General features: G+C 69.2%; 3 protein-coding genes across 4 annotated transcripts; all 3 read left to right on the top strand.

Annotated features, from left to right (window-relative positions):
• Window positions 1-31: 31 nt before the first annotated feature.
• LOC127036360 (tafazzin-like) lies at window positions 32-6,198 on the top strand. 2 transcript variants are annotated; one of them, XM_050927153.1, is made up of 10 exons: window positions 32-191; window positions 1,673-1,801; window positions 2,061-2,106; window positions 2,304-2,389; window positions 4,631-4,711; window positions 4,959-5,000; window positions 5,076-5,138; window positions 5,416-5,468; window positions 5,688-5,765; window positions 5,942-6,198. In XM_050927153.1, exons 1-10 carry the CDS (start codon window positions 83-85, stop codon window positions 6,041-6,043), a joined length of 789 nt encoding a protein of 262 aa, XP_050783110.1. In that variant the 5' UTR covers window positions 32-82; the 3' UTR covers window positions 6,044-6,198. The 2 variants fall into 2 exon arrangements, with proteins under 2 accessions (XP_050783110.1, XP_050783111.1); XM_050927154.1 differs by lacking the exon at window positions 1,673-1,801 and having other exon boundaries at window positions 34-191.
• A 1,315-nt stretch (window positions 6,199-7,513) lies between these two features.
• Window positions 7,514-13,104, top strand: LOC127036364 (V-type proton ATPase subunit S1-like). The gene is made up of 10 exons (XM_050927163.1): window positions 7,514-7,620; window positions 7,750-7,876; window positions 9,185-9,259; window positions 9,507-9,700; window positions 10,510-10,550; window positions 10,871-10,956; window positions 11,122-11,369; window positions 11,981-12,028; window positions 12,391-12,631; window positions 12,821-13,104. The coding sequence occupies exons 1-10, from the start codon at window positions 7,529-7,531 to the stop codon at window positions 13,028-13,030; spliced, it is 1,362 nt and encodes a 453-aa protein (XP_050783120.1). The 5' UTR covers window positions 7,514-7,528; the 3' UTR covers window positions 13,031-13,104.
• A 907-nt stretch (window positions 13,105-14,011) lies between these two features.
• On the top strand, window positions 14,012-24,528 carry LOC127037193 (rab GDP dissociation inhibitor alpha-like). The gene is made up of 11 exons (XM_050928715.1): window positions 14,012-14,101; window positions 17,085-17,192; window positions 17,472-17,571; window positions 17,703-17,837; window positions 18,033-18,231; window positions 18,661-18,792; window positions 20,166-20,265; window positions 20,668-20,839; window positions 22,131-22,275; window positions 22,703-22,757; window positions 23,939-24,528. Exons 1-11 carry the CDS (start codon window positions 14,057-14,059, stop codon window positions 24,089-24,091), a joined length of 1,344 nt encoding a protein of 447 aa, XP_050784672.1. The 5' UTR covers window positions 14,012-14,056; the 3' UTR covers window positions 24,092-24,528.
• The last annotated feature ends 360 nt before the right edge of the window (window positions 24,529-24,888 follow it).

Here is a 24,888-nt window from a genome sequence, read left to right on the forward strand (position 1 = left end):
GGCGATGCGGTGGAAGGGGGCGGGGCGATGGGGGCGGGGCAGTCCCCTTGTGACCCAGCGTGTCCCCGCAGGGGGGGGGACGATGCCCCTGGAGGTACCTTGGCCCTTCCCACCGGCCCCACGGCTGCCCTGGACCCTGGCCAGTCACCTGGTCACCGGCCTGGTGGGCACCTACAGCTGCTTCTGGACAAGTGAGTCCCGGGCCCCCCCCGGACCCGCACAGCGACTCCCCCGGACCCACACACTGACCCCTCCGACCCTCCCAGCCCACACGCTGACCACCCCCCCGAACTGCACACCGACCCCCCGGACCCACACCGACCCTCCCCACCCGCACGCTGACCACCCCCCTGAGCCGCACACCGACCCCCCGGACCCTCCCAGCCCACACGCTGACCACCCCCCCGAACTGCACACCGACCCCCCGGACCCACACCGACCCTCCCCACCCGCACGCTGACCACCCCCCTGAGCCGCACACCGACCCCCCGGACCCACACACTGACCCCTCCGACCCTCCCAGCCCACACGCTGACCACCCCCCCGAACCGCACACCGACCCCCCGGACCCACACACTGACCCCTCCGACCCACACCGACCCTCCCCACCCGCACGCTGACCACCCCCCTGAGCCGCACACCTACCCCCCGGACCCACACACTGACCCCTCCGACCCACACCGACCCCCCCAGCCCCTCCCAACCCGCACAGCAACCCCCCCAAGCCCCCTGAACCGCACACCGACCCCCCGGACCCACACACTGACCCCCCCGAGCCCCTCCCAACCCGCACAGCAACCTCCCCGAGCCCCCTCCAAACCGCACGCCAACGAGCCCCCCAAGCGCCCCCCGGACCTGCATGCTGACCTCCCCGAGCCCCCTAGAATCGCACAGTGACCCCCCTGAGCCCTCCCAGACCCACACACCGAGCCCCCCGACCCACACACCAAGCCCCCCGAGCCCACCTGACCCGCACACTGACCCCCCTAGACCCACACACTAACCCTCCGAATCCCCCCCCAAGCTCCCCCCTATCCTGCACCCTCCCACCCCAGGCTCCCCATAACCCACACACTGACCCCCCATCCTGAGCTCCCCTCTCTGTCCTGCACCTCCTCCACCTCAGGCCCCCCTGCCTTGCACCCCCTGCCCCACCCCTGTCCTGCAGCCTCCCTGCCCTGAGCTCCCCCCTACCACGCACCCCCCCCACCTCAGGCTCCCCTGGACCTACACACTGTCCCCCCTGCCCTGCACCTCTCACCACACCCCCACCCTGCCCCCCCGACCCACGCACTATCCCCCCACCCTGAGCTCCCCCCTACCACACACCCCCCCACCTCAGGCTCCCCTGGACTCACACACTGTCCCCCCTGCCCTGCACCTCTCACCACACCCCCCCTTGCCCCCGTGACCCACGCACTGTCCCCCCACCATGAGCTCCCCCCTACCACGCACCCCCCCCACCTCAGGCTCCCCTGGACCCACACACTGTCCCCCCTGCCCTGCACCTCTCACCACACCCCCACCCTGCCCCCCCACCCTGAGCTCCCCCTCTGCCCTCGAATGTCCTGCTTCTGTGCCCCAGGCACCCAGGCCACTGGGATGTGGGGGAGCCCAGCACAGGCCTCCCCTGGCTGCTCCCCCCACATCTAAGTTGCCCTACTGCCCGCAGGGCACATGAACCAGCTGCGGGTCCATAACAAGGAGGTTCTGTACGATCTGGTGGAGCGGCGCCAGCCCGGCACCCCCCTCATCACTGTGTCCAACCACCAGTCCTGCATGGATGACCCCCACCTCTGGGGTAGGCGCTGGGTGCAGGGGGCCCCATCTCTGGGGGGAGCCCCTGGGGAGAGTGGCTGGGAGGGGGATTTTGCATGTTAGGCATGGGGGGGGGCAGAGCCCCTTTTGTCAGGGGAGGGGGGCAGGTTCCCAGTGTTATTCCTGCTCCCCTTGGAGCAGCCCCGGGAGAGAACAGACCCCTCCCCCACATCAGTTATCTCCCTGGGGGGGGTCTGGCTGAAATTCCCCCAGTAATTGTTCTCCTCGCCCCCAATTTCCAGGTATATTGAAGCTTCGGCACGTCTGGAACGTGAAGAGGATGCGCTGGTGAGTGGGGGTCTGTATGTGCGGAACCCCTCCCCCTTATTCGTCCCCATCACCTCCCTGCAGGGGCCCTCCCCCACTACATCGGGGCCTACAGGGGTTTCCCACCCTGCTGCCCTCTGGGAGTGGGGGAGGGGCCAGCAGTGCTGCGGGGGGGTTGTGGTCCCCCGCAGTTTGTGTGGTATCTGCTCCCCTCTCAGGACCCCCACGGCCGCTGACATCTGCTTCACCCGAGAGCTGCACTCGCGGTTCTTCAGCCTGGGCCAGTGCGTCCCCGTGTGCCGAGGTGAGGCTGGCAAGCGGGGGGGCTAGCCTGGGGGGCACATGGGGCCAGGCCAGGGGAGTTGGGAGATAGATGTGGGAGAGGGGGGTGGGGGAGCATGGAGACAAGGGGACTGGGCTGGGAGGAGAGGGGGATACGGGTGGGGTGGCTGGGCTGGGGGGGACTGGAGTCACATGGGACACTGAGGCACCCAGGGGCAGGAGTTGGAGGGGAAGAGGCTGGAGGGAAAATGCAGGGGTGAGGGGGCTGTGGCAGGGACCGGCGCAGGGTGGGGGGAGCGGCTGGGGGGGACACGGGGAGGGGGCTGTGGGGCACGGGGGGGAACGGCTGGGAGGGACACGGGGGGAGGCTGTGGCAGGGGCTGGCGCAGGGTGGGGGGAGCGGCTGGGGGGGACACAGGAAGGGGGCTGTGGGGCATGGGGGGAGTGGCTGGGAGGGACACAGGGGAAGGGGGCTGTGGGGCACGGGGGGGGAGCGGCTGGGAGGGACACAGGGGAAGGGGGCTGTGGGGCACGGGGGGGGGAGCGCCTGGGAGGGACACGGGGAGGGGGCTGTGGCAGGGGCCGGCGCAGGGTGGGGGGAGTGGCTGGGGGGGACACGGGGGGAGGCTGTGGCAGGGGCTGGCGCAGGGTGGGGGGAGCGGCTGGGGGGGGATAGGGGGGAGGTTGTGGCAGGGGCCGGTGCAAGGTTTGGGGAGCGGCTGGGAGGGACACGGGAGGAGGGGGCTGTGGGGTGCAGGGTAGGGGGAGCGGCTGGGAGAGACACAGGGGGAGGCTGCGGCAGGGGCCGGCGCAGGGTGGGGGGAGCGGCTGGGAGGGACACAGGGGGAGGGGGCTGTGGGGTGCAGGGTAGGGGGAGCGGCTGGGAGGGACACAGGGGGAGGCTGTGGCAGGGGCCGGCGCAGGGTGTGCGGACTGGCTGAGGGGGCAGCTGAGGTGGACCTGAGGGCCAGGGGCTAATGGCACTGTCCCCCAGGGGCCGGTGCGGGGGCCGGCTGTGGGGGACCTGAGGGCCAGGGGCTAAGGGCACTGCCCCCCCAGGGGCCGGTGCGGGGGCCGGCTGGGGGGAACTGAGGGCCAGGGGCTAAGGGCACTGCCCCCCAGGGGCCGGTGCGGGGGCCGGCTGGGGGGACCTGAGGGCCAGGGGCTAAGGGCACTGCCCCCCCAGGGGCCGGTGCGGGGGCCGGCTGGGGGGGAACTGAGGGCCAGGGGCTAAGGGCACTGCCCCCCCAGGGACCGGTGAGGGGGTCAGCTGGGGGGACCTGAGGGCCAGGGGCTAAGGGCCCTGCCCCCCAGGGGCCAGTGCAGGGGCCGGCTGGGGGGACCTGAGGGCCAGGGGCTAATGGCACTGCCCCCCCAGGGGCCGGTGCGGGGGCCGGCTGGGGGGACCTGAGGGCCAGGGGCTAATGGCACTGCCCCCTAGGGGCCGGTGCGGGGGCCAGCTGAGGTGGACCTGAGGGCCAGGGGCTAAGGGCACTGCCCGCTAGGGGCCGGTGCGGGGGCCGGCTGGGGGGACCTGAGGGCCAGGGGCTAAGGGCACTGCCCCCCAGGGGCCGGTGCGGGGGCCGGCTGGGGGGACCTGAGGGCCAGGGGCTAAGGGCACTGCCCGCTAGGGGCCGGTGCGGGGGCCGGCTGGGGGGACCTGAGGGCCAGGGGCTAAGGGCACTGCCCCCCAGGGGCCGGTGCGGGGGCTGGCTGGGGGGATCTGAGGGCCAGGGGCTAATGGCACTGCCCCCCGAGGGGCCGGTGCGGGGGCCGGCTGGGGGGACCTGAGGGCCAGGGGCTAAGGGCACTGCCCCCCAGGGGCCGGTGCGGGGGCCGGCTGGGGGGACCTGAGGGCCAGGGGCTAAGGGCACTGCCCGCTAGGGGCCGGTGCGGGGGCCGGCTGGGGGGACCTGAGGGCCAGGGGCTAAGGGCACTGCCCGCTAGGGGCCGGTGCGGGGGCCGGCTGGGGGGACCTGAGGGCCAGGGGCTAAGGGCACTACCCGCTAGGGGCCGGTGCGGGGGCCGGCTGAGGTGGACCTGAGGGCGAGGGGCTAAGGGCACTGCCCCTCAGGGGCCAGTGTGGGGGCCGGCTGGGGGGACCTGAGGGCCAGGGGCTAAGGGCACTGCCCCCCAGGGGCCGGTGCGGGGGCCGGCTGGGGGGACCTGAGGGCCAGGGGCTAAGGGCACTGCCCCCCAGGGGCCGGTGCGGGGGCCGGCTGGGGGGACCTGAGGGCCAGGGGCTAATGGCACTGCCCCCCAGGGGACGGCGTCTATCAGAGGGGGATGGATTTCATCCTGGAGAAGCTGAACCGCGGAGACTGGGTGCACATCTTCCCCGAAGGTAACTCCGGGCAGGGGCCGTGGGGGAGGAGCTGGGCACAGCCCCTTGGGGGAAGCAGAATGGGAGGTAGTGGGGGGCGAGGGGGAGGACTTTGCTGTACCGGGGGGGGGGGCAAGGGGCACTGCACAGTAGCAGGCCCAGCCAGTCATGGGGGGGTGGAGGAGCCCTGAGAGGGGCCCAGACACAGGGGGGGCCATCAGGGGGTCTCCTTGGGTCCCCCAACCCACCTCTCTCTTCTCACTCCCAGGCAAGGTGAATATGAGCCAGGAATTCATGCGCTTCAAGTGGGGTGAGTGCGTGGGGGAAAGGGGGGTGGAAGGCTGGGGGGCTGCCCTCTCTAACCCCTCCTCTCTCTGCCCCCCAGGGATCGGGCGACTCCTGGCCGAGTGCCGGCAGCACCCTGTCATCCTGCCCCTCTGGCACGTTGGTAAGGCTTTGCTGGGCCCCCCAAGTCTCCTGTCAGCCAAGGGGAAGGGGGCTGCTAGCAGGGGAGATAGGGTGGGGTCATTAGCTGCGGGTGGCGGTTAGCTGGGAGTGGGGCTGAGAGGGGTGGTGGCTGGTTGGGGATGGGGGGCCTGGGAGGAGCAGTGGTTAGCTGGGGGAGGGAGGCATGGGGAGCATGCGGCTGGGGGGGGGTCGATAACCTGCAGGAGGAGTGGGGGGGATTGGAGTCCCCCTAACATCTCTAACATTCTACCCCCCAGGTCTGAATGATGTGCTGCCCAACACCCCCCCATATGTGCCCCGTGTCGGCCAGGTGGGTATTTGGCGGCCTGCTGGGGGGGGTGCGGAGTGGAGCCCTTCCGTCTGTTGCACTGGGTAGGCCCTATGTAAACATCAGCTGGCAGGGCGGGGGGTGTTGGAGGTTGGGGGCTCCCTGCCATGGGTCGGGTGGCTCTTCATGCTGGGGGGTGGGTTTGGGGGGAGGAGGCAGGGGCAGCAGCAGAGTCCCCACTCACCCTCGTGTTCCCCCCAGCGGATCACCGTTCTCATCGGGAAACCCTTCAGCGTCCGGCCCGTGCTGGAGCGTCTCCAGGCTGAGAACAAGTCAGCGGTGAGCTGGGGGGCCATGGGGGTGCAGGGAGTGACCCATGGGGAGGGGGCAGTGACCAGCTGGGGGAGACCCGATGAGTCTGGGGGGCAGTGTCTTGGGGGTGGGAGGCGTGTCTGGGGGGCAGGGTGGGGTGTGTCTGGGAGCCCTGACCCCCCCCCCCCCCCGTTCTCCCCCAGGTGGAGATGCGCAAGGTGCTGACGGATTTCATCCAGGGCGAGATCCAGGTGCTGAAGGGCCAGGCTGAGCGGCTGCATCAGACATTCCAGTGGCAGAGATAGCCTGGGGGCCGGGGGAGGCGCTGCGCTGGCCTCCCTGCCCCACAGCTCCGCCCCACATGCATGCCGGTCGCTCCCCTCTTCCTCACTCGTGTCAGGCTGGCACCTCCCTGCCTGACCCCTCTGCCCCACATGCCAGCTGGATGGCCCATTTCCCTCCCCCCCACCTCGGCCCCACTCGCTGTCAGGGCGGCACATCCCTGCCTGACATCTCTGCCTCACGTGCCGGCTGGCTGGCCCATTCCCTGCCCCCCTCGCTGGCCAACCGGTCCATCCCCGCCCCCTGTGATAGGAGATTGCCCCATTGCTGCAGCTGCCCCTCACCCGCCATGGGGCAGGGTTTGGCTGAGCAGCCCACATGTGGGGACCCCTGGAAACCATTGGAGCCTCCTGTGCCCCTGGACTCTTCCTGTGCCACCCCGGACCCTACTGGTGAAGGCCTTACAAAGGGGGTCAGCCCCTGAGGGGCTGCTGGCCACACCCCATCCAAGCTGTGGGGGTCCTGCTGGGTCAGGCTGGATTGGAAGGGGTGTTTCCTCCTGGGGGGGAAAATAACCCTTCCCCCTGACATGTATGGGGTTCAAAGTGGGCTGCTGGCTCAACTCCCCTAAATCATGCAGAAAGTGAGTGACTTACATGAGTCAGGATAGGGGCCCCCCAGCACCCTCCTTCTACTCCCTGCAGTCCCTGGCACCCAGGCCCTTCTCCCCAATTTTTTTTACTCTGGACTTTTCCAATAAAGGATTTTAACCCTGATGTCAGAGTGGAGATTGTCCCAGGGCTGGGGGGTGCAGGGGGGGCTGGAGGGTGGGGGAGCTCGTTGTCCGGCTTAATGGGGAGGGACTCGGGCCTCCTGCCCCTTCCCAGGCTGGAGGTGAGACCTGGCTCTGGTGAGTGCTTGGGGGCTGATCCAGGGACGGGCACTGGTGGTGGGGTGCCGCGGGGGGGCCGCCACTCGCCCTGGGGCGGGGCAGGAGGAGAAGCCGGCAGAGCTGCTGGGCACTGTGCTGGCCGGAGCAGGGCTGGGGACTGCGAGCTGGCCCCGGCCCCGGCGTGTGGCACCCGCCGGGTGGGCAGGAGTTCGTCCCCCTGCGACGGGGGAGCTGGGTCCTGACCCCCAAGTAACCCTGGGGGCCGCGCTGCAGCCCCCCAACATGCCCCATTGGCTGGCTCTCCCCGTTCCCGCGCTGTGATTGGCGGGGCGGGGGCAGGGCGAAGGGAGCTGTGATTGGCGGGGCTGGGCGGCCGGCTCTGTGATTGGTGGAGCGGGGGGGGGGCAGGGCGAAGGGAGCTGTGATTGGCGGGGCTGGGCGGCCGGCGCTGTGATTGGCGGAGCGGGGGGCAGGGCGGCCGGCGCTGTGGTTGCCGGAGCGGGGTGAAGGGGCGGGGCGACTCTGTGATTGGCGGGGCAGAGCGGCCCGCGCTCTGATTGGCGGAGCGGTAGCGACCAAGGCCGGGCGGCGGACGCGAGTGGGGACAGAACCCAAGATGGCGGCGGCGGCACGGCTGGTCCTGGTGGGGCTGGTGCTGGGGGCGGCGCGCGCCGGGCGGGTCCCGCTGCTGGGCTGGTCCGGCCACAGGTGGGCCGGGGGGGGTCTCGGGCGGGGCCGAGGGGGAGCCGGGGGGGGTCTCGGGCGGGGCCGAGGGGGAGCCGGGGGGGGTCTCGGGCCGGGCGGTGCTGTCACCTCTGACCCCCCTGTGCCCCCCAGCGCGCTCTGGCCCCCCCTGGCCGACAGCTTCGAGGGACACGTGGTCGGCGCGGCCCAGCTGAGGTCGCTCCTCGGCCCCGCCCTGGATCGGGGCCCCCGCAACGTCCTGCTCTTCCTGCAGGAGCAGGTGAGACCCCGGGACTGCCCCCCCCCATCCCAGCCTCTTGCTGCCGTCCAGCCTCTGGATCCCCCCCCACTCCGTCCTTGGAGGGGCCCTGCCTGCCGGGCTCTCCCCCCCCCCCACTCCGTCCTTGGAGGGGCCCTGCCTGCCGGGCTCCCCCTTGGAGGGGCCCTGCCTGCCGGGCTCCCCCTTGGAGGGGCCCTGCCTGCCGGGCTCCCCCTTGGAGGGGCCCTGCCTGCCGGGCTCCCCCTTGGAGGGGCCCTGCCTGCCGGGCTCCCCCTTGGAGGGGCCCTGCCTGCCGGGCTCTCCTCCCCCCCCCCCCCACTCCGTCCTTGGAGGGGCCCTGCCTGCCGGGCTCTCCTCCCCCCCCCCCCCACTCCGTCCTTGGAGGGGCCCTGCCTGCCGGGCTCTCCCCCCGGCCCAGGCCCGCGGCCCTGTGGAAAGGATTTGGGGGTGGCAGCGGATCCCAAGCGAAATACGAGGAGTCAAGGCTCCGCTGGGGGGGCAGGGGGAGCCGGCCTGGTTCTGGGCTGTAATTCTGCCTGGGTGGCAGGGCTGGCCCCACGGGGGGAGCAGAGAGCTCAGCCAGGGCTAGGAAACAGACCCCAGCTTGTTCAGTGGGAGAAGAGAGGCCTGGGGGTGGCACTGGGGGAAGTTCCTGTTCGGGGGGCAAAGCGCTGGGGGAGTCTCGTCAGGGATGGGCTAGTGAGACTCAGTCCTAGACGGCCCCTCGAGGTCCTTTCCAGTCCTACGAGTCTGTCCCACTCTGGGGGTCCCCTTAGCTGGCCCCCTGAAATACACTGAGCCCCACATGGTCCCAGGGCGCCCCCCCTTCTGGCCTCTGGGGGGTCCTTCTGCCTGGCCTCTGGGCCCCCAAAGATTCCTGTCTCCCTGTCCCAGTGAACCCAGAACACCACTGTCCCCCCACAATGTCCTTACCCCGCTGTGCTCATGGGGCTCAGCCTGGGGGTTCTGGCCCCAAGCAGCAGCTGGGGTACGTCCACCTGTTGCCAGGGGGCTGTGGGGGAGCCCACAACTGCTGGGGTGTCTGGAGTCCCCAGCTTCCTGGGGGCTATGGGGGCAATTGCCTTGGCAGGGGGCAGCCCCTGAACTCAGCTGGGACCCTGTCACTGGGGGGGGGGGGCAGGGGGCTCTGTAAGGGGAAGTGAGCCCAGCCCCCCCATCATGTGATCAGTGACTGAGCTCCCTTTGAGATTGCAGCTTCTGTGCGCCCCCCCACCCTATGGGGAGGGAGCTGGGCCTGGGGGGGAGCCTCAAATAACCCCCCTTAACTCCCTCTTGTGCCCCCCCCAGCTCAGCCTGGAGGATTTCACAGCGTATGGGGGGGTCTTTGGCAACAAGCCTGACAGCGCCTTCCCCAGCCTGGAGGTGAGCAAGGGGGCTGGGGGCCCTGGTGGGGCTGGGAGGGGGCTAGGTGGCAGGGGCCATGGGTCAGAAGTGAGGGGATCTCGGGGGGGGGGGCTGTAGGTGGAGGGGTGGCAGGATCTGCATGGTGGGGTAAGGAGCCCTGGTGGGGCTGTGGGTCAGTAGTGGGTTGGCTCTGAGGGGGTCGGGGGTGAGGGGCCCTGGGGGGGCTGTGGGTTGAGTGTCTGTCCCAACTCTTCTCCCCCCACAGCGCGCCCTGGCGGGGGCCCCCTCAACCCTGGTGCTCCCGGCGGTGCAGGGGGCGGCGGCTGTCGGGGTCCTGGGGCTGCTGGAGGAGACGCTGGGGCTGAGCCCCCTGAACGTGGAGCCGGGCGCCTTGCGGGAGCTGGGCCTCAACGCCAGCCAGCCGGCCCTGCTGCTGGTGCGCCTGCCCCCCGCCGCCGGGTACGTGCCCCCGCAGCCAGCCCTGCTGCTGGTGCGCCTGCCCCCCAGCCCGCATGCCCCCCCAGCCAGCCCTGCTGCTGGTGCGCCTGCCCCCCAGCCCGCATGCCCCCCCAGCCAGCCCTGCTGCTGCTGCGCCTGCCCCCCACCGCCGGGTACGAGCCCCCCGCCTGCCCCACGCCCCACGTGCCCCCCCAGCCGGCCCTGCTGCTGGTGCGCCTGCCCCCCTCTGCTGGGTACGTGCCCCCGCAGCCAGCCCTGCTGCTGGTGCGCCTGCCCCCTGCCACTGGGTACGTGCCCCCCGTGCGCCCCACACCCCGCCTGCCCTGCGTGCCCCCCCCATCTGGCCCTGCTGCTGGTGTGCCTGCCCCCCGCCACCGGGTATGTGCCCCACGCCCCGCGTACCCTCCCAGCGGGCCCTGCTGCTGGTGCGCCGGCCCCCCTGCCTGCCCCCCGCTGCCTGCCCTGCATGCCCCCCCCCAGCCGGCCCTGCTGCTGGTGCGCCTGCCCCCACTGCCGGGTACGTGCCCCCCGCACGCCCCCCCCAGCTGGCCTTGCTGCCAGGTATGTGCCCCCCGTGTGGCCCCCCTGCCTGCCCCCCACTGCCGGGTATGTGCTCCACGCGTGTGCCCCCGCAGCCGGCCCTGCTGCTGGTGTACCTGCCCCACGCTGCTGGGTACGTGCCCCATGTTCTCCTCTCCTCCCCCCCCCCCCCCCCCCCCCCCCCGCCGGCCTGGCCTGCTGCCCTGCGCTGCCCAGGTCTGTGGCCGCAGCTCCGGGTTCACCCCCTGATGTGCTGCTTTTCATCTCAGTTCCAGCCTCATGGCCCCCAAGGAGGTGCTGATGAGCAATGGTGAGTCTGGCTCCCCAGGGCCCCTTCCCTCCCCCAGATCCTGGGTCCTCTGCCCTCCATGGCTGGGTCTCCCCCCTCGCACCCAGGGTGCCCCCCATGGGCTGGATCTGTCCCCCTGCCCCCCATGGGCTGGATCTCCCAGCTTCCCTGCATACCCAGGGCCCCTCCCCCCAGTGCTGGGTCCTCCCCATTTCCCCCCGAAGTGCCCCGATTGGTGTGGAGAGCATCCCCTCCACAGCCCCTGGGGTAGGGTGGGTCAGTGCTTGTTAGCTGGGGGGCACAGTGGGGCTGGGCTGTTAACCCCGACATGTCTGTCCCAGATGAGATCATCGGGCAGGTGCTCAGCGCCCTGAAGGAGGAGGATGTGCCGTACACGGCGCTGCTGACGGCTGGAGCCCCCTCACGGGTATGTCTCTTCCCCCTGCCCCCCCCGGCCAAGGTGCCCCTCATGGAAACATCCCCCCGCTGATCCCCCTCCCAGGGTATGTCCCATCCACACTGACCACACCCCCAGCGTCATACTCTGGTACCCCCCTGGGTTCCCCCAATTCTCACCCAGCTCTCTCCTCAGGTTCTCCGGGACGTCTCTGGGGTGGCCCCCGGGCGAGTGGGCCGCCAGCTGCTGCAGAAGCCGACCCCAGCACCAGCGCAGCACCCCCCGGTGCGGTACCCCCTGACGGGCGAGCCCCAGATCCTCTTCTGGGCCCAGAACTTTTCTGTGGTCCAGGGCAGCAAGTGGGTCGACCTGACGCCCCAGACATTTGGGGCCGAGGCCTCCGTTGATGTGAGCGGCTCGTTCTGGAGCTCCAACGAGTCTCGGTGAGAGTGGGGCTGTGTTCGGAGTGAGGGGCACTGCAGTGGTGGGGGGGCCTAGGCTTGGGCTAGTCGGGGGAGGGGTTGGGAATGAGGGGCACTGGCAGGGCTGGGGGTGGGGGCGGGTCGGGAGTGAGGGGCGCCGGCAGGGCTGGGCTGGCGGGGGCTGCGGGCCGGGAGTGAGGGGCGCCGGCGGGGGCTGCGGGCCGGGAGTGAGGGGCGCCGGCGGGGGCTGCGGGCCGGGAGTGAGGGGCGCCGGCGGGGGCTGCGGGCCGGGAGTGAGGGGCGCCGGCGGGGGCTGCGGGCCGGGAGTGAGGGGCGCCGGCGGGGCTGGGCTGGCGGGGGCCGGGAGTGTGGGGCGCCGGCAGGGCTGGGGGACGGGAGTGTGGGGCGCAGGCAGGGCTGGGGGACGGGAGTGTGGGGCGCAGGCAGGGCTGGGGGACGGGAGTGTGGGGCGCAGGCAGGGCTGGGGGACGGGCTGGGGGTCGGGAGTGAGGGGCTGGGCGAGCAGGGGCTGGGGGATGGGAGTGAGGGGCGCCGGCAGGGCTGGGGGGCAGGGGCTGGGGGTCAGGAGTGTGGGGCACCACTGGGGTCACTGTCTCTGTCCCCCTATGCAGGCTGGTGCTGAAGTATGCCAACGTTCTGGGGTCCCCTCTGACAGCCACGTGAGTTGTGGGGGGGGGGGGGGCTGGCTTGGCCTGGGAAAGACGTGGTGTCTCCTGGGGGGTCGGGGGGTGCTGGGATATGTCGGGAGATGACATGCAAGGGGCCGAGGCTGGGGAGGGGGGTAAGTGGGGGGAGGCTGATGGTGTCTGGGGTGGGGGGATCATTTGGTGATTGTGGGTTCTGTTCATTCCCTCTGGGGCCCCCGGCGTGGGCCACTCTCAGACCTTTGGGCTGACTCAGGGTGGCTTGTTCTTATGCTGGCCCTTGGGGGTTTGGGGGGGTCTGTCTGGCCCTCAGGTGGCTTTGGGGGGCCTGGCTGGGGCATGTCTGGATGAGCTGTTCCCCCCCTCCACCCCTCCAGCTTCCACATGACCAGCTGGCGGTTTCCTGTCTCCGGCCGGGACTGGTTCCAGCTGAGCCGCCTGGAGCTGGTGACCCCCTCGGCCAGCCCCACTGTGTTCAACGCCTCGCAGGTGACGGCCCCCAGCAACTACTCCTGGCGCTGCGCCTACCTCAGCAGCCTGCCGGGCTTCGGGGCTGGCCTCCTGCCCCACGGCCCCGGCCCCAGCCCCAGCTGGGGGGTGCTGCTGCAGGATGTGCAGGTACTGGCTGGGGTGGAGGGGGCTGGGAGCACTGAGGGGGGCTGGGTGGAGGGGATTTGGGAGCCCATGGGGAGGGGGGCTGGGGCTAGGAGCCCAGGGCTGGGGCGGGAGCAGGGGAAGGGGCTGGGAGCCCAGGGGTGGGGAGGGGGGCTGCGACCCTAGCTTTATCTAACCCCCTGCCCCCCCCAGCTGCAGGGGTTCAATGTGCTGGGCCTGCAGTTCTCCTACGCCAGCGACTGCGCCGGGTTCTTCGCACCGGGCACCTGGATGGGGCTGCTCACGGCCCTGCTGCTCGGCGCCATCTTCGCCTGCGGCCTCCACGTGCTGCTGGCCCTCAAGACCATGGACCGGTTCGACGACCCCAAGGGGGCCACCATCGCTGTGCCCCAGGGCGAGTAGGGCGGGGCTGGGCCCTGCCCCCCCTGCAGCTGGGAAACCCTGGGTCTGCACTGGGGCCTCAGCTGTGCCCCCTCTGGCGGGGATCCCCCAGGCTCTGTACCCCCTTCTCTTCCCCCTCCGCTGACACCCAGCCCTGGGTCCGGCTGCCCCCCTCCTGCCGGGGATCCCCCAGGCTCTGTACCCCCTTCTCTTCCCCCTCCGACACCCAGCCCTGGGCCCTGCTGCCCCCCTCCTGCCGGGGATCCCCAAGGCTCTGTACCCCCGGCGGGGATCCCCCAGGCTCTGTACCCCCTTCTCTTCCCCCTCTGCTGACACCCAGCCCTGGGCCCTGCTGCCCCCCCCTTCCGCCCCCGCCCCCCTTGGGCTGCTCAGAGCAGAGTGCGGGGGGGGGCACACAGCTGGGGGGAGGGAGTCCAGAATCCCCTCCCCCACCACCTGCCCACCCTGCTGCTCCCTGCCCAGGCGCCCCCCCACTGGGGGCTGCTCCCTTATTTATTGGGCCCCCGCCCCCCCTTGAATAAATCATGTCTGGCCCAGCTGCTGTGTCCGTCCCTCTGTCTGGGCTCTGGGACTCCTTTCTCTGGCGGAGGGATCTGGGAGGGAAATGAAGCTGCTACTTAATTCTGTGGCGGAGGGAGACGCGCTCGGGGCGGGGGCCTCGCGCAGGCTGGGAACTCATTTATCCGGCGGAAGGATCTGCGGCAGGGGACTCGCTTCACCGTGGAGCCGGGCTCAGCTTTGTCCGGCGGAGGGATACGGCGCTTTGGTTGGGATGTTGGCTCTGTTCCGGGGCGGAGGGTTCCGACCTGTGGCGGTGAACAGCCCTGACCGGGCCTTGCCCGCCGGTGGGGGGCGGGGCGTGTCGAGTGCCTGTGCCGGAACTCGTTTCCTGGCGGAGGGATTCGGGGTGTGGTAGGCGAAGCTGGGACTCGTTTCCAGGCGGAGGGATAGGGTGTGGGCGGCGCTGAGACCCTGCCTGGCTCCGCGTGGGTCGGGGGAGGGGCGGGCGGCTCCGGACCTGCCGCCATGGACGAGGCCTACGACGTGATCGTGTTGGGCACCGGACTGAGCGTGAGTCGGGGGGGCCCTGCGGCCCCGCAATGCAACCGCTCCTTGCACCCTGGGGTACAGGACCCCCATTGCAACCCCCCCTTACACCCGGGGGGCAGGACCCCCCCATTGCAACCGCCCCATTGCAACCCCCCTTGCACGCGGGGTACAGGACCCCCCATTGCAACCCCCCCTTACACCCTGGGGTACAGGACCCCCCATTGCAACCCCCCTTGGACCCTGGGGTACAGGACCCCATTGCAACCCCCCCTTACACCCGGGGGGCAGGACCCCCCCCATTGCAACCGCCCCATTGCAACCCCCCCTTGCACCCTGGGGTGGAGGACCCCCCCTTACAATTGCCCCATTGCAACCCCCCCATGCACACGGGGGGCAGGACCCCCATTGCAACCCCCCCTTACACCCGGGGGGCAGTACCCCCCCATTGCAACCCCCCCTTGCACGCGGGGGGCAGGACCCCCATTGCAACCCCCCCTTGCACCCTGGGGTGGAGGACCCCTCCTTGCAACTCCCCCACTGCAACCCCCCTTGCACCGTGGGGTGCAGGACCCCCCCTTGCAACCTCCTTATTGCAACCCCCCCTTGCACCCGTGGGACAGGACCCCCATTGCAACCCCCGTATTGCAACCCTGCCATTGCAACCCCCCCTTGCACCCTGGGTTACAGGACCCCTCCTTGCAACCCCCGTATTGCAACCCCCCCTTGCACCCTGGGGGGGCAGGACCCCCATTGCAAACCCCCTTGCAACCCCCCTTACACCCCAGGGTGCGGGACCGCCCTGCGGCCCCCCAATGCAACCCCCCCATTGGAACCCCCCTTCCACTCCAAAATAGGGGACTCCCAGTCCAACCCCCCCATTGCACCCTGGGGTATGAGACCTCCCTGTGGCCCCTCAATACACCCCCTTGCACCCCAGGGTGTGGGACCCCCCTGCAGCCCACCAATGCAAGCCCCCCTTGCACCCCAGGGTGCAGGACCCCCATTGCAACACCCCCTTGCACCCGGGGGGCAGGACCCCATTGCAACCCTTCCTTGCAACCTGGGTTGCGGGACCCCCTTGCGGCCCCCCATTGCAACCCTCCCTTGCACCCCGGGGTGTGGGACTACCCTGTAGCCCCTCAATGCAACCCCCCATTGCAACCCCCTTCTACCCTGGGGTGCAGGACCCCCCTGCAGCCCCCAATGCACCCCCCTTCCACCCGGGGTGCAGGGGACTCCCAATGCAACCCCCCATTACACCCCGGGTATGGGACCCCTCGCGACCCCCCAATGCACCCCCTTGCACCCCGGGGTGTGGGGGACCCCCAGTGCAACCTCCCATTGCACCACAGCGTGCAGTACCCCCCTGCAGCCCCTCAATGCAACCCCCCCTTGCACCCTGGGGTTTGGGATCCCCCTGCGGCCCACCAATGCAACCCCGCCTTGCACCCCGGGATGCGGGACCACCATTGCAACCCCCCATTGGATCCTGGGGTGCGGGACCCCCCTGCAGCCCCCTAATGCAACCCCCATATTGCACCCCGGGATGTCAGACCGCCCTGCAACCCCCCATTGCACCCTGGGGTGTGGGGCCCCCCTGCGGCCCCCCGATGCATCCCCTCATTGCACCCTGGGGTGTGGGACTCCCATTGCAACCCCCCATTGCACCTTGGGATGCTGGACTCCCCTGCGGCCTCCCGATGCAACCCCCCCAATGTGCCCCCCTTGCACCCCAGGGTGTGGGACCCCCCTGTGGCCCCCCAGTGCACCCCCAATGCACCCCAGGGTGCAGGGGACCCCCAATGCACCCTCCCTTTCACCCTGGGGTGAGGGGCCCCCCAATGCAACCCACCAGTGCACACACCCCTTGCACCCCAGGGTGTGGGACCCCCCTGTGGCCCACCACTGCAAGCCCCCATTGCACCCTGCGGTGTGGGACCCCCTTGCGGCCCCCCCAGTGCAACCCCCCCATTGCACCCCGGGGTGCGGGACCCCTCTGCGGCCCCCCAATGCAACCTCCCCTTCACCCTGGGGAGTAGGACCCCCCCTGCAGCCACCCTATTGTACCCCCCCAATGCAGCCCCCCCACTGAACCTCCTGTGTGCCCTGTACATCCCCCTTGGCAGCTCTGGCACAGCCCCCCATTGCAGTCCCTAATGTACCCCACTGCAACTCCCCTGCTGCACCCATCTCCAGGCACCCTGCTAGACCCCCCCCCCATTGCAACCTCTGCTCCCCCCCGTGGCTCCCTCCTCCCTCCCTCCAGTGTCCCTCAGCCCCCCACGGTAGTACCTCCCTGTCCCCCTTTGCGTCTCCTCCTTATGCTCCCCTAGGCACCCCAGCCCAGGCACCCCACTAGATTCTTATCAGAACCTCCCCCATTGTGCTCCCTGCTCCGTGCACCCCCCCTTCTCCCTCCCTAACCCATCACCCATCCTTCAGCCCCCACCTGTCCCCCAGTGCACCCTGACCCCCAACACCCTGCAAATGGGGTACTCCCTCCATTTATCCCCACACTGCATCTTTGCCAAGGGAGGGGTGGGAAGTGACCCACCCCAGCTCCCCCTGCATCAGCCCTTCCAGGATCACAGAGCCCCCACCTTCCCTGCAGTGCACAGCAGGGTGCAGCCCCCCCCATGTGCTGGCCCCTTGCACCGGCCAATGGGGCCATGAAGTCTCCCCTTACCACCCCCACCCAGGTCTTGGCAGCTGGAGGCCTCTTCCCTTTGCACCCCAAAGCTGCTTCCTCGACAGTCGCTAACCCCCCCCCCCCGCGCACCCGCTACAGCTGGGCTGTCCCACTCCTGCCATTGCACCCCAACTGTAACCCTTGTCCCCCTCCAACATCCCAGCTCCTGCCGCTGCATCAACTCCCTCCAGCCCCACACAGCCTCCTGCCCCCTAGAGGGAAAGGCCCAGAGCCCCATTCCCTGCTCCCCCCCACCGCCCCGGCCAGGTGGGGGTCCCCGGCGGCTCTGGCACTGACCCCTCCCCTGCCCCCCAGGAATGCATCCTGTCGGGGATCATGTCGGTGAACGGGAAGAAGGTTCTGCACATGGACCGGAACCCCTACTATGGCGGGGAGAGCTCCTCCATCACCCCCCTGGAGGAGGTGAGGGGCTGGGCCTTGGGGTGATGGGGGGGCAGAGGGGAGTGGGTCTCAGGGGGGCTGATTTGGGGGGATGGGCCCCAGCGGAAGAGGGTTTGATGGGGGACTGGTTCAAGATGGGGTCTATTTTGGGGGGGCATGGGGGCTTTGAGGTGGGGGCTGGTTTGGGGGTGCAGGGGACTCATCAGGAAGGAGCCTGGGGGAGAGTTCCCCAGGGGGAGGATGTGGGGGGCAGGCGGCTGGGACAGGTGGCTCTAACTCTCTCCCTCCTCTCCCTCCCAGCTGTATAAACGCTTTGGGCTCCCCGAGGGGCCCCCTGAGTCCATGGGGCGCGGCCGGGACTGGAACGTCGACCTGATCCCCAAATTCCTCATGGCCAACGGTAAGGGGGGGCTAGGGGAGCGGGGGCCTCGGATGGGAGGGGAGTTGGGGTTCTGGGGAGCTCGTGCGGGGCCGGGGGAGGGGTGAGGTGTCGCTCTACCCCCCCCCTCACCGTGGTCCCCCTGCCTCCAGGCCAGCTGGTGAAGATGCTGCTGTACACGGAGGTGACTCGGTACCTGGACTTCAAGGTGGTGGAGGGGAGCTTCGTCTACAGGGGGGGGCAGGTACACAAGGTGCCCTCCACCGAGACCGAGGCCCTGGCGTCCAGTGAGTGACCCCCCACTACCCCCCCAAGGGGCCCCTCCCCGCAAGGGAACCCCCCCACTGCTCTGGGGACCCCCTTCTGTCCATCCCTCCAGGACTGGGCTGAGTTAGTGCCCCCTTGCAAGGGGATCCTGCTCTCTGACCCCCCCGTGGCCCCATCCACCAGGAGAGGAGTGAGCCCCCCCTCCCCCCCCGCAGATCTCATGGGAACGTTCGAGAAGCGCCAGTTCTGGAAGTTCCTCGTCTTCGTGGCCAATTTTGACGAGAACGAGCCCCAGACGCTGGAGGGGGTCGACCCCCATGGGACCCCCATGCGGGACGTGTACAAGCACTTCGAGCTGGGGCAGGACGTGATGGACTTCACGGGCCACGCGCTGGCCCTGCACCGCACCGACGAGTGAGTCGTGCTCCGGAGCCACTCCTGGGGGGCCATGCCCAGCCCCCCCCGCGTGACAGACCTGCAGCGAGTCCCAGGGCAGGGGGATGCCCCCCTCGCCCTGGCTCTAAAGCTCCGCCTGGCGCTTTGACCCCCAGCGGGTCCCCAGGGGTTGCCCCAAACGTCCACGCAAGGGGCGTGGCCATTGTCTCCTGGGGGGCCCAGCCCTTGCCAGTCGGGCACCTCTGGGTCTCTGCAAAGATCAACCCCCCCACCCCGCCTAGTTAGCCATGCAGCTTGTGGGGAAACTGAGGCAATCGCACTGTTCATATGAATATGAAACCTCTTGCCCTGCCCCAGACTCCCCCCACCCCCCAGCTCTGCTGGTGCCCCTCACTCCCGACCCGCAGCCCCAGCCCTGGGCCCCCCTCAGCTCGTCTCTCCCCACAGTTACCTGGACCAGCCCTGCCTAGAGACCATTAACCGAATCAAACTGTACAGCGCGTCACTCGCTCGCTATGGGAAGAGCCCCTACCTCTACCCGCTCTATGGGCTGGGGGAGCTGCCCCAGGGGTTCGCCAGGTGAGTTGGGGGGCAGAGAGCTCGGGGGCGTCGGGCGGGACATGGGGGGGGCAGAGAGCTTGGGGGGCGTCGGGCGGGACCCGATGGGTGGCGTGGTGGGGGCAGAGAGCTCGGGGGGTGTCGGGCGGGACCCAGTGGGGGGCGTGGGGGGGGCAGAGAGCTCGGGGGGCGTCGGGCGGGATCCGATGGGTGGCGTGGTGGGGGCAGAGAGCTCGGGGGGCGTCGGGCGGGACCCGCTGGGGGGGATGGGGGGGGCAGAGAGCTCGGGGGGCGTCGGGCTGGACCCGATGGGGGGCGTGGGGGGGGCAGAGAGCTCGGGGGCATCGGGTGGGACCCGATGGGGGGCGTGGGGGGGGCAGATAGCTCGGGGGGCGTCGAGCGGGACCCAATGGGGGGTGTGGGGGGGGCAGAGAGCTCGGGGGTGTTTGGCAGGACCTGGTGGGGGGGCAGAGAGCTCGGGGGGCGTCGAGCGGGACCCGATGGGGGGTGTGGGGGGGGCAGAGAGCTTGGGGGGCGTCGAGCAGGACCCGATGGGGGGCGTGGGGGGGGCAGAGAGCTCGGGAGGCGTCGTGCGGGACCCGATGGGGGGCGTGGGGGGGGGCAGAGAGCTCGAGGGGCGTCTGGCCGGACCCGATGGGGGTTGTGGGGGGGCAGAGAGCTCGGGGGGCGTCTGGCGGGACCCGATGGTTGTGGGGGAGGCAGAGAGTTTGGGGGGGTGCCGGGCGGGACCCGATGGGGGTTGTGTGGGGGCAGAGAGCTCGGGGGGCGTCTGGCCGGACCCGATGAGGGGGCATGGAGGGGGCAGAGAGTTCGGGGGCGTACCGGGCAGGACCCGGTGGGGGCGTGGGGGGAGGCACAGAGCTTGGGGGGCGTCTGGCGGGACCTGGTGGGGGCGTGGGGGGGGCAGAGAGCTCGGGGGGCATCTGGCAGGACCCAGTGGGGGCGTGGGGGGAGGCAGAGAGCTCGAGGGGCGTCTGGTGGGGGCGTGGGGGGGGCAGAGAGCTCGGGGGGCGCCTGGCGGGACCCGATGGGGGGGCATGGAGGGGGCAGAGAGTTCGGGGGCATACCGGGCAGGACCCGATGGGGGGGTGTGGGGGGGCAGAGAGCTCGGGGGGCGTCTGGCGGGACCTGGTGCGGGTGTGGGGGGGGCAGAGAGCTCGGGTGGTGCCGGGCAGGACCCAATGGGGGCGTGGGGGGGCAGAGAGCTCGGGGGGCGCCTGGCGGGACCCGATGGGGGGGCATGGAGGGGGCAGAGAGTTCGGGGGCATACCGGGCAGGACCCGATGGGGGCGTGGGGGGGCAGAGAGCTCGGGGGGCGTCGGGCGGGACCCAGTGGGGGGCGGCACCTGGTCTCCAAGGTCTCTGCCCCCCAGGCTCAGCGCGATCTATGGAGGCACCTACATGCTGAACAAGCCCGTGGACGAGATTGTCATGGAGAACGGGCGGGTCGTGGGGGTCAGATCGGAGGGGGAGGTGAGTGGGAGGGGCAGGGGGGAGACACCCCTGTCCCAACACACACACTGATTTTGGGGGGTTCCCCACTAGGTCCCCCGTTAAATCTGAAGGGGGACTTGTGGTCTCCATCAGTGTCCCCTGCCTGGGATATTGGGGGCCTGGCTTGCCCCATAGGGGCTGGGTTTGGGGCGCCTCTTCCCTGGGGATGGGGGCTCAAGCCCAACCCCCAGTGGCTGCCCCCAGTTCTCCTCCCCGGGGGGAGGGGTTGCCTGTCCCCTCCTGGCCCGGTTCCTGGCTCTGCTTTGGGGAACCCCTTGGGGGGGGATCGCTATACCCGGGGTGGAGGGGGAGCTGGGCTGGGGGTTCCCAGCTCTCTCTCGGCTCAGGCCTGGGGCGGGGGCTGAATTCCTGTCCCCCCAGGTGGCGCGGTGCAAACAGCTGATCTGCGACCCCAGCTACGTGCCCGAGCGAGTTCGCGGGGCCGGCCGCGTCGTCCGTGTCATCTGCATCCTGAGCCACCCGATCCGTGGGACCAGCGAGGCCGGCTCCTGCCAGATCATCCTGCCCCAGAACCAGCTGGGCCGCAAGTCGGGTCAGCGCCGGGGGGCGGGGTCTGTCCCTGGGAGCCCCCCCCCCGCGGCATCACGCGGGGCAGAGCCCGGGGGGGGAGGGCCTGAGCCTGTCCCTGGGAGCCTCCCACCCCCTGCGGCATCACATGGGGCAGAGCGGGGGGGGGGGTTGGTTGGGTCTGTCCTTGGGAGCCCCCCACCCCGTGTGGCACCACACAGGGCAGAGCTGGGGGGGCAGGGCTGGGTCTGTCCCTGGGAGCCTCCCACCCCCTGCAGCATCACACGGGGCAGAGCCGGGGGAGGGGCTGGGCCTGTCCCTGGGAACCCCCCACCCGCCTGCGGCATCACGCGGGGCAGAGCCGGGGGAGGGGCTGGGCCTGTCCCTGGGAGCCTCCCACCCCCTGGGGGGGGGGGCGGGTTGGGTCTGTCCCTGGGAGCCTCCTACCCCCTGTGCCATCACATGGGGCAGAGCGGGAGGGGGGGGGTTGGGTCTGTCCCTGGGAGCCTCCCACCCCCTGCGGCATCACGTGGGGCAGAGCCGGGGGGGGGGGGGGGGGGCTGGACCTGTCCCTGGGAGCCTCCCACCCCCTGCGGCATCACGCGGGGCAGAGCCGGGGGAGGGGCTGGGCCTGTCCCTGGGAGCCTCCTACCCCCTGTGGCATCACATGGGGCAGAGCTGGGGGGGCGGGGTTGGGTCTGTCCCTGGGAGCCCCCCACCCCGTGCGGCATCACACGGGGCAGAGCTGGGGGGGGGTGTTGGGTCTGTCCCTGGGAGCCCCCCACCCCGTGCGGCATCATGCGGGGCAGAGCTGGGGGGGGGGGTTGGGTCTGTCCCTGGGAGCCCCCCCCCCACGGCATCACGCGGGGCAGAGCCGGGGGAGGGGCTGGGCCTGTCCCTGGGAGTCTCCCACCCCCTGTGACATCACACGGGGCAGAGCCGGGGGGGGGCAGGGCGGGTCTGTCCCTTGGAGCCTCCTACCCCCTGTGGCATTACATGGGGCAGAGCTGGGGGGGGGGGGGGTTTGGGTCTGTCCCTGGGAGCCTCCCACCCCCTGCAGCATCATGCGGGGCAGAGCTGGGACGGGCGGGCTGAGCCACAGGGGTGGGACACAGTGCTGGCGGGGGGGCCCGGTCAGCACACTGAGGGCCCCACAGGTGTGTACATGTGACTCGGTAACAGCGGGGATGTCGCCTGACTGCATTTCCTCATCTCCCTGGTCCCTCGTTAACTGGGCAGCCTCTGGGGGAAACTGAGGCACACCCACGATTTCTACGAAGCCTCACCACCCGTTCCCTCCCCCCCACACACCCCAGATATCTACGTCTGTCTGGTTTCCTGGGCCCACAACGTGGCTGCGCCCAGGAAGTTCATTGCCATTGTCAGCACCACGGTGGAGACGTCGGAGCCGGAGCGGGAGGTGGAGCCGGCACTGCAGCTTCTGGAGCCCATCGACCAGAAGTGAGGCCAGGGGGATAGGGAACCGGATGAAGGGCTGGGAATTGGCGGGGGAATAGGGGAAGGAGGGAATTCGGGAGCCTGGAACCTCTGGGGTTCTGACGGGGTCCCTGGGGTGCAGCCCCCCAAACCCACACCCTGGGCCGGCCAGGAAAGGTGTCTGTGGGCATCTCCCAGCCCCTGTCACGGCCCTGTGCAGGCCCACGGGACGATAACGCCCAGGAGACCTGGACTCGCCCCACGCCGCCCCACGGCTTTGTACCAAACACACGATTGGTGATTGAGGAGGGCCCAGGGTGCTCCCTGAGGTGCAGAGCCCCCAGGCGGGGGATAGGGAAATTCGGCTTTGCGAGGTGAGCTGGAAAGTGGGGGAGGGAGGAGCTGGGGGGGGGATGAGCTGTGACTCCCCCTCTCCCCTCTTTCCCGGCAGGTTTGTGGCCATCAGTGACTTGTATGAGCCCATGGATGATGGCACAGAAAGCCAGGTGAGTGCCCCTGCAGGGAATTCCCGTCCCCTCCCCCTCGTGGGACGTCCCATCTCCCTCCCCCCTTGCTAGGAGCTGTTGGGGGGGGGGCAGCAGGGGAGAGTGGCAAAATTTGCAGATGATACAAAACTCCGACGGCGAAGAGCTACAAGGGGATCTCACAAAACTGGGTGATTGGGCAACAAAATGGCAGATGAAATTCAATGTTGGTAAATGCAAAGTGATGCACGTTGGAAAACACCATCCCAATTATACATATAAAATGGTGGGGGCTAAATTAGCTTTACTGGAGGGGGTCACGGTGGAGAGTTCTCTGAACACATCCACTCAATGTGCAGCAGCAGCCAAAAAAGTGAACAGAGTGTTGGGAATGATTAGGAGAGGGAGAGACAATAGGACAGAAGGTATCATGTTGCCTCTGTCTAAATCCCTGGTCCACCCACACCTTGATACTGCAGGCAGACGTGGTCACCCCATCTCAGAAAAGAGATACTGGCATTGGAAAAGGTTCAGAAAAGGGCATCCAAAATGGTTCGGGGTCTGGAATGGCTTCCGTATGAGGAGATTAATAAACCTGGGACTCTTCAGATGGGAAAAGGGGGGAGTAAGGGGGGATATGACAGAGGTCTATAAAATCAGGACTGTGTGGAGAAAGTAAATAAGTGTTGTTTACTACCTCTCCTAACACAGGAACTAGGGGTCACCAAATGACATGAATAGGCAGCAGGTTTAACACAAACACAAGGAAGTATTTTTCGCAATGCACAGCCAACCTGTGGAACTCCCTGCCAGGGGACGTTGTGAAGGCCAAGACCGAAACAGGTTCAAAATGGACCTAGCTAAGTTCATGGAGGACAGGCCCATCAGTGGCTATTAGCCAGGGCACGCAGGGATGGTGTCCCGAGCCTGTGTGCGCCAGGTGCTGGGAATGGGTCACTTGGTGATTCCCTGTTGGGTTCACTCCCTCTGGGGCACCTGGCATTGGCCGCTGTCAGCAGACAGGACACTGGACTGGACGGACCCTGGGTTTGACCCAACCTGGTGGTTGTCATGCTGCACTGGGGTGTCCCATGGGCTGGGGGTATCATGGAGCTGATGGCAGGGGGAGCAGGGAAGGGAGCGAGTGCAAACTCATCACCACCCCAGGCGACACCATGTTCATCTCCTCTCCCCCACCCCAGATTTTCTGCTCCCGGTCGTATGACGCCACCACCCACTTCGAGACGACCTGTGACGACATCAAGGACATTTACCGGCGCATGGTCGGCGCCGCCTTCGACTTTGAGAGCATGAAACGGCACCAGAGCCACGTCTTCGGGGAGGATGAGCAGTGACACCCCCCTGCTGGGGCCAGCTGGGACCTGCCCCCCCCCAGCACAGGGATCAGCTGTGACTTCTCCCCCATCTGCACCAGGATGAGTCCCCCCCCTCCCCCTGGCACAGCTGTGACTCTTCCCCCCATCCTCTGGGACCAACCCCCCCTACACACACGCACCAATCCAGTACCTCCCAAAGTACCAGGAACAGCTGTGACCCATCACCCCCAAATCCCCCCACCCCACAGCTGCTGCCCCAAGCAGGGACCAAGCCTGGCACTACCCCAACCCCAACCCCCCCCCGGGGGAAGCTCTGTAGGGCATTTCTAAGGCCTGGGAGACTTCCCCCCCACATCGGGGAGGGGCGGGGGAGATGGGTGGGGGTTCACCCCACTCCCCCAAAGCTGGTCAGTTTCCCCTGTCCCATGTCCGCCCCCCACATTAGCCATGTAGGGGGGCAGGTTTGTGTATGTCATGGGGGGGCAGTGCTCCCCCCCAGCACCTGCTGCTCACTGTAATTTATTTTAAGTTATTAATACTGGATCAGGGCCAAGAGGGGGAGAAGAGCTGGGGGGGTACTGCAGCCCCTGTTTGGGAGGGGGCTCTGGCTGGGGTGTGCCCCCCTGGACCCCATGCTGTCACTGTTTAACAATGTCCCCCTCTCCCCCCGCTCAATTGTGTCCAGGCAATAAAGTTACTTTAGTCAACCATGCTCCTGTCTCCTGGGGGGGATGGCTGATACCTGGCATGTTGAGGGGGGGGTGTATTTGGGTTGAGGGGGTGATGCTGGCACGTGGGGGGAATGGCTGATACTC

Source organism: Gopherus flavomarginatus, chromosome 18, assembly GCF_025201925.1.
Source record: "Gopherus flavomarginatus isolate rGopFla2 chromosome 18, rGopFla2.mat.asm, whole genome shotgun sequence".
Classification (NCBI taxonomy): domain Eukaryota; kingdom Metazoa; phylum Chordata; order Testudines; family Testudinidae; genus Gopherus; species Gopherus flavomarginatus.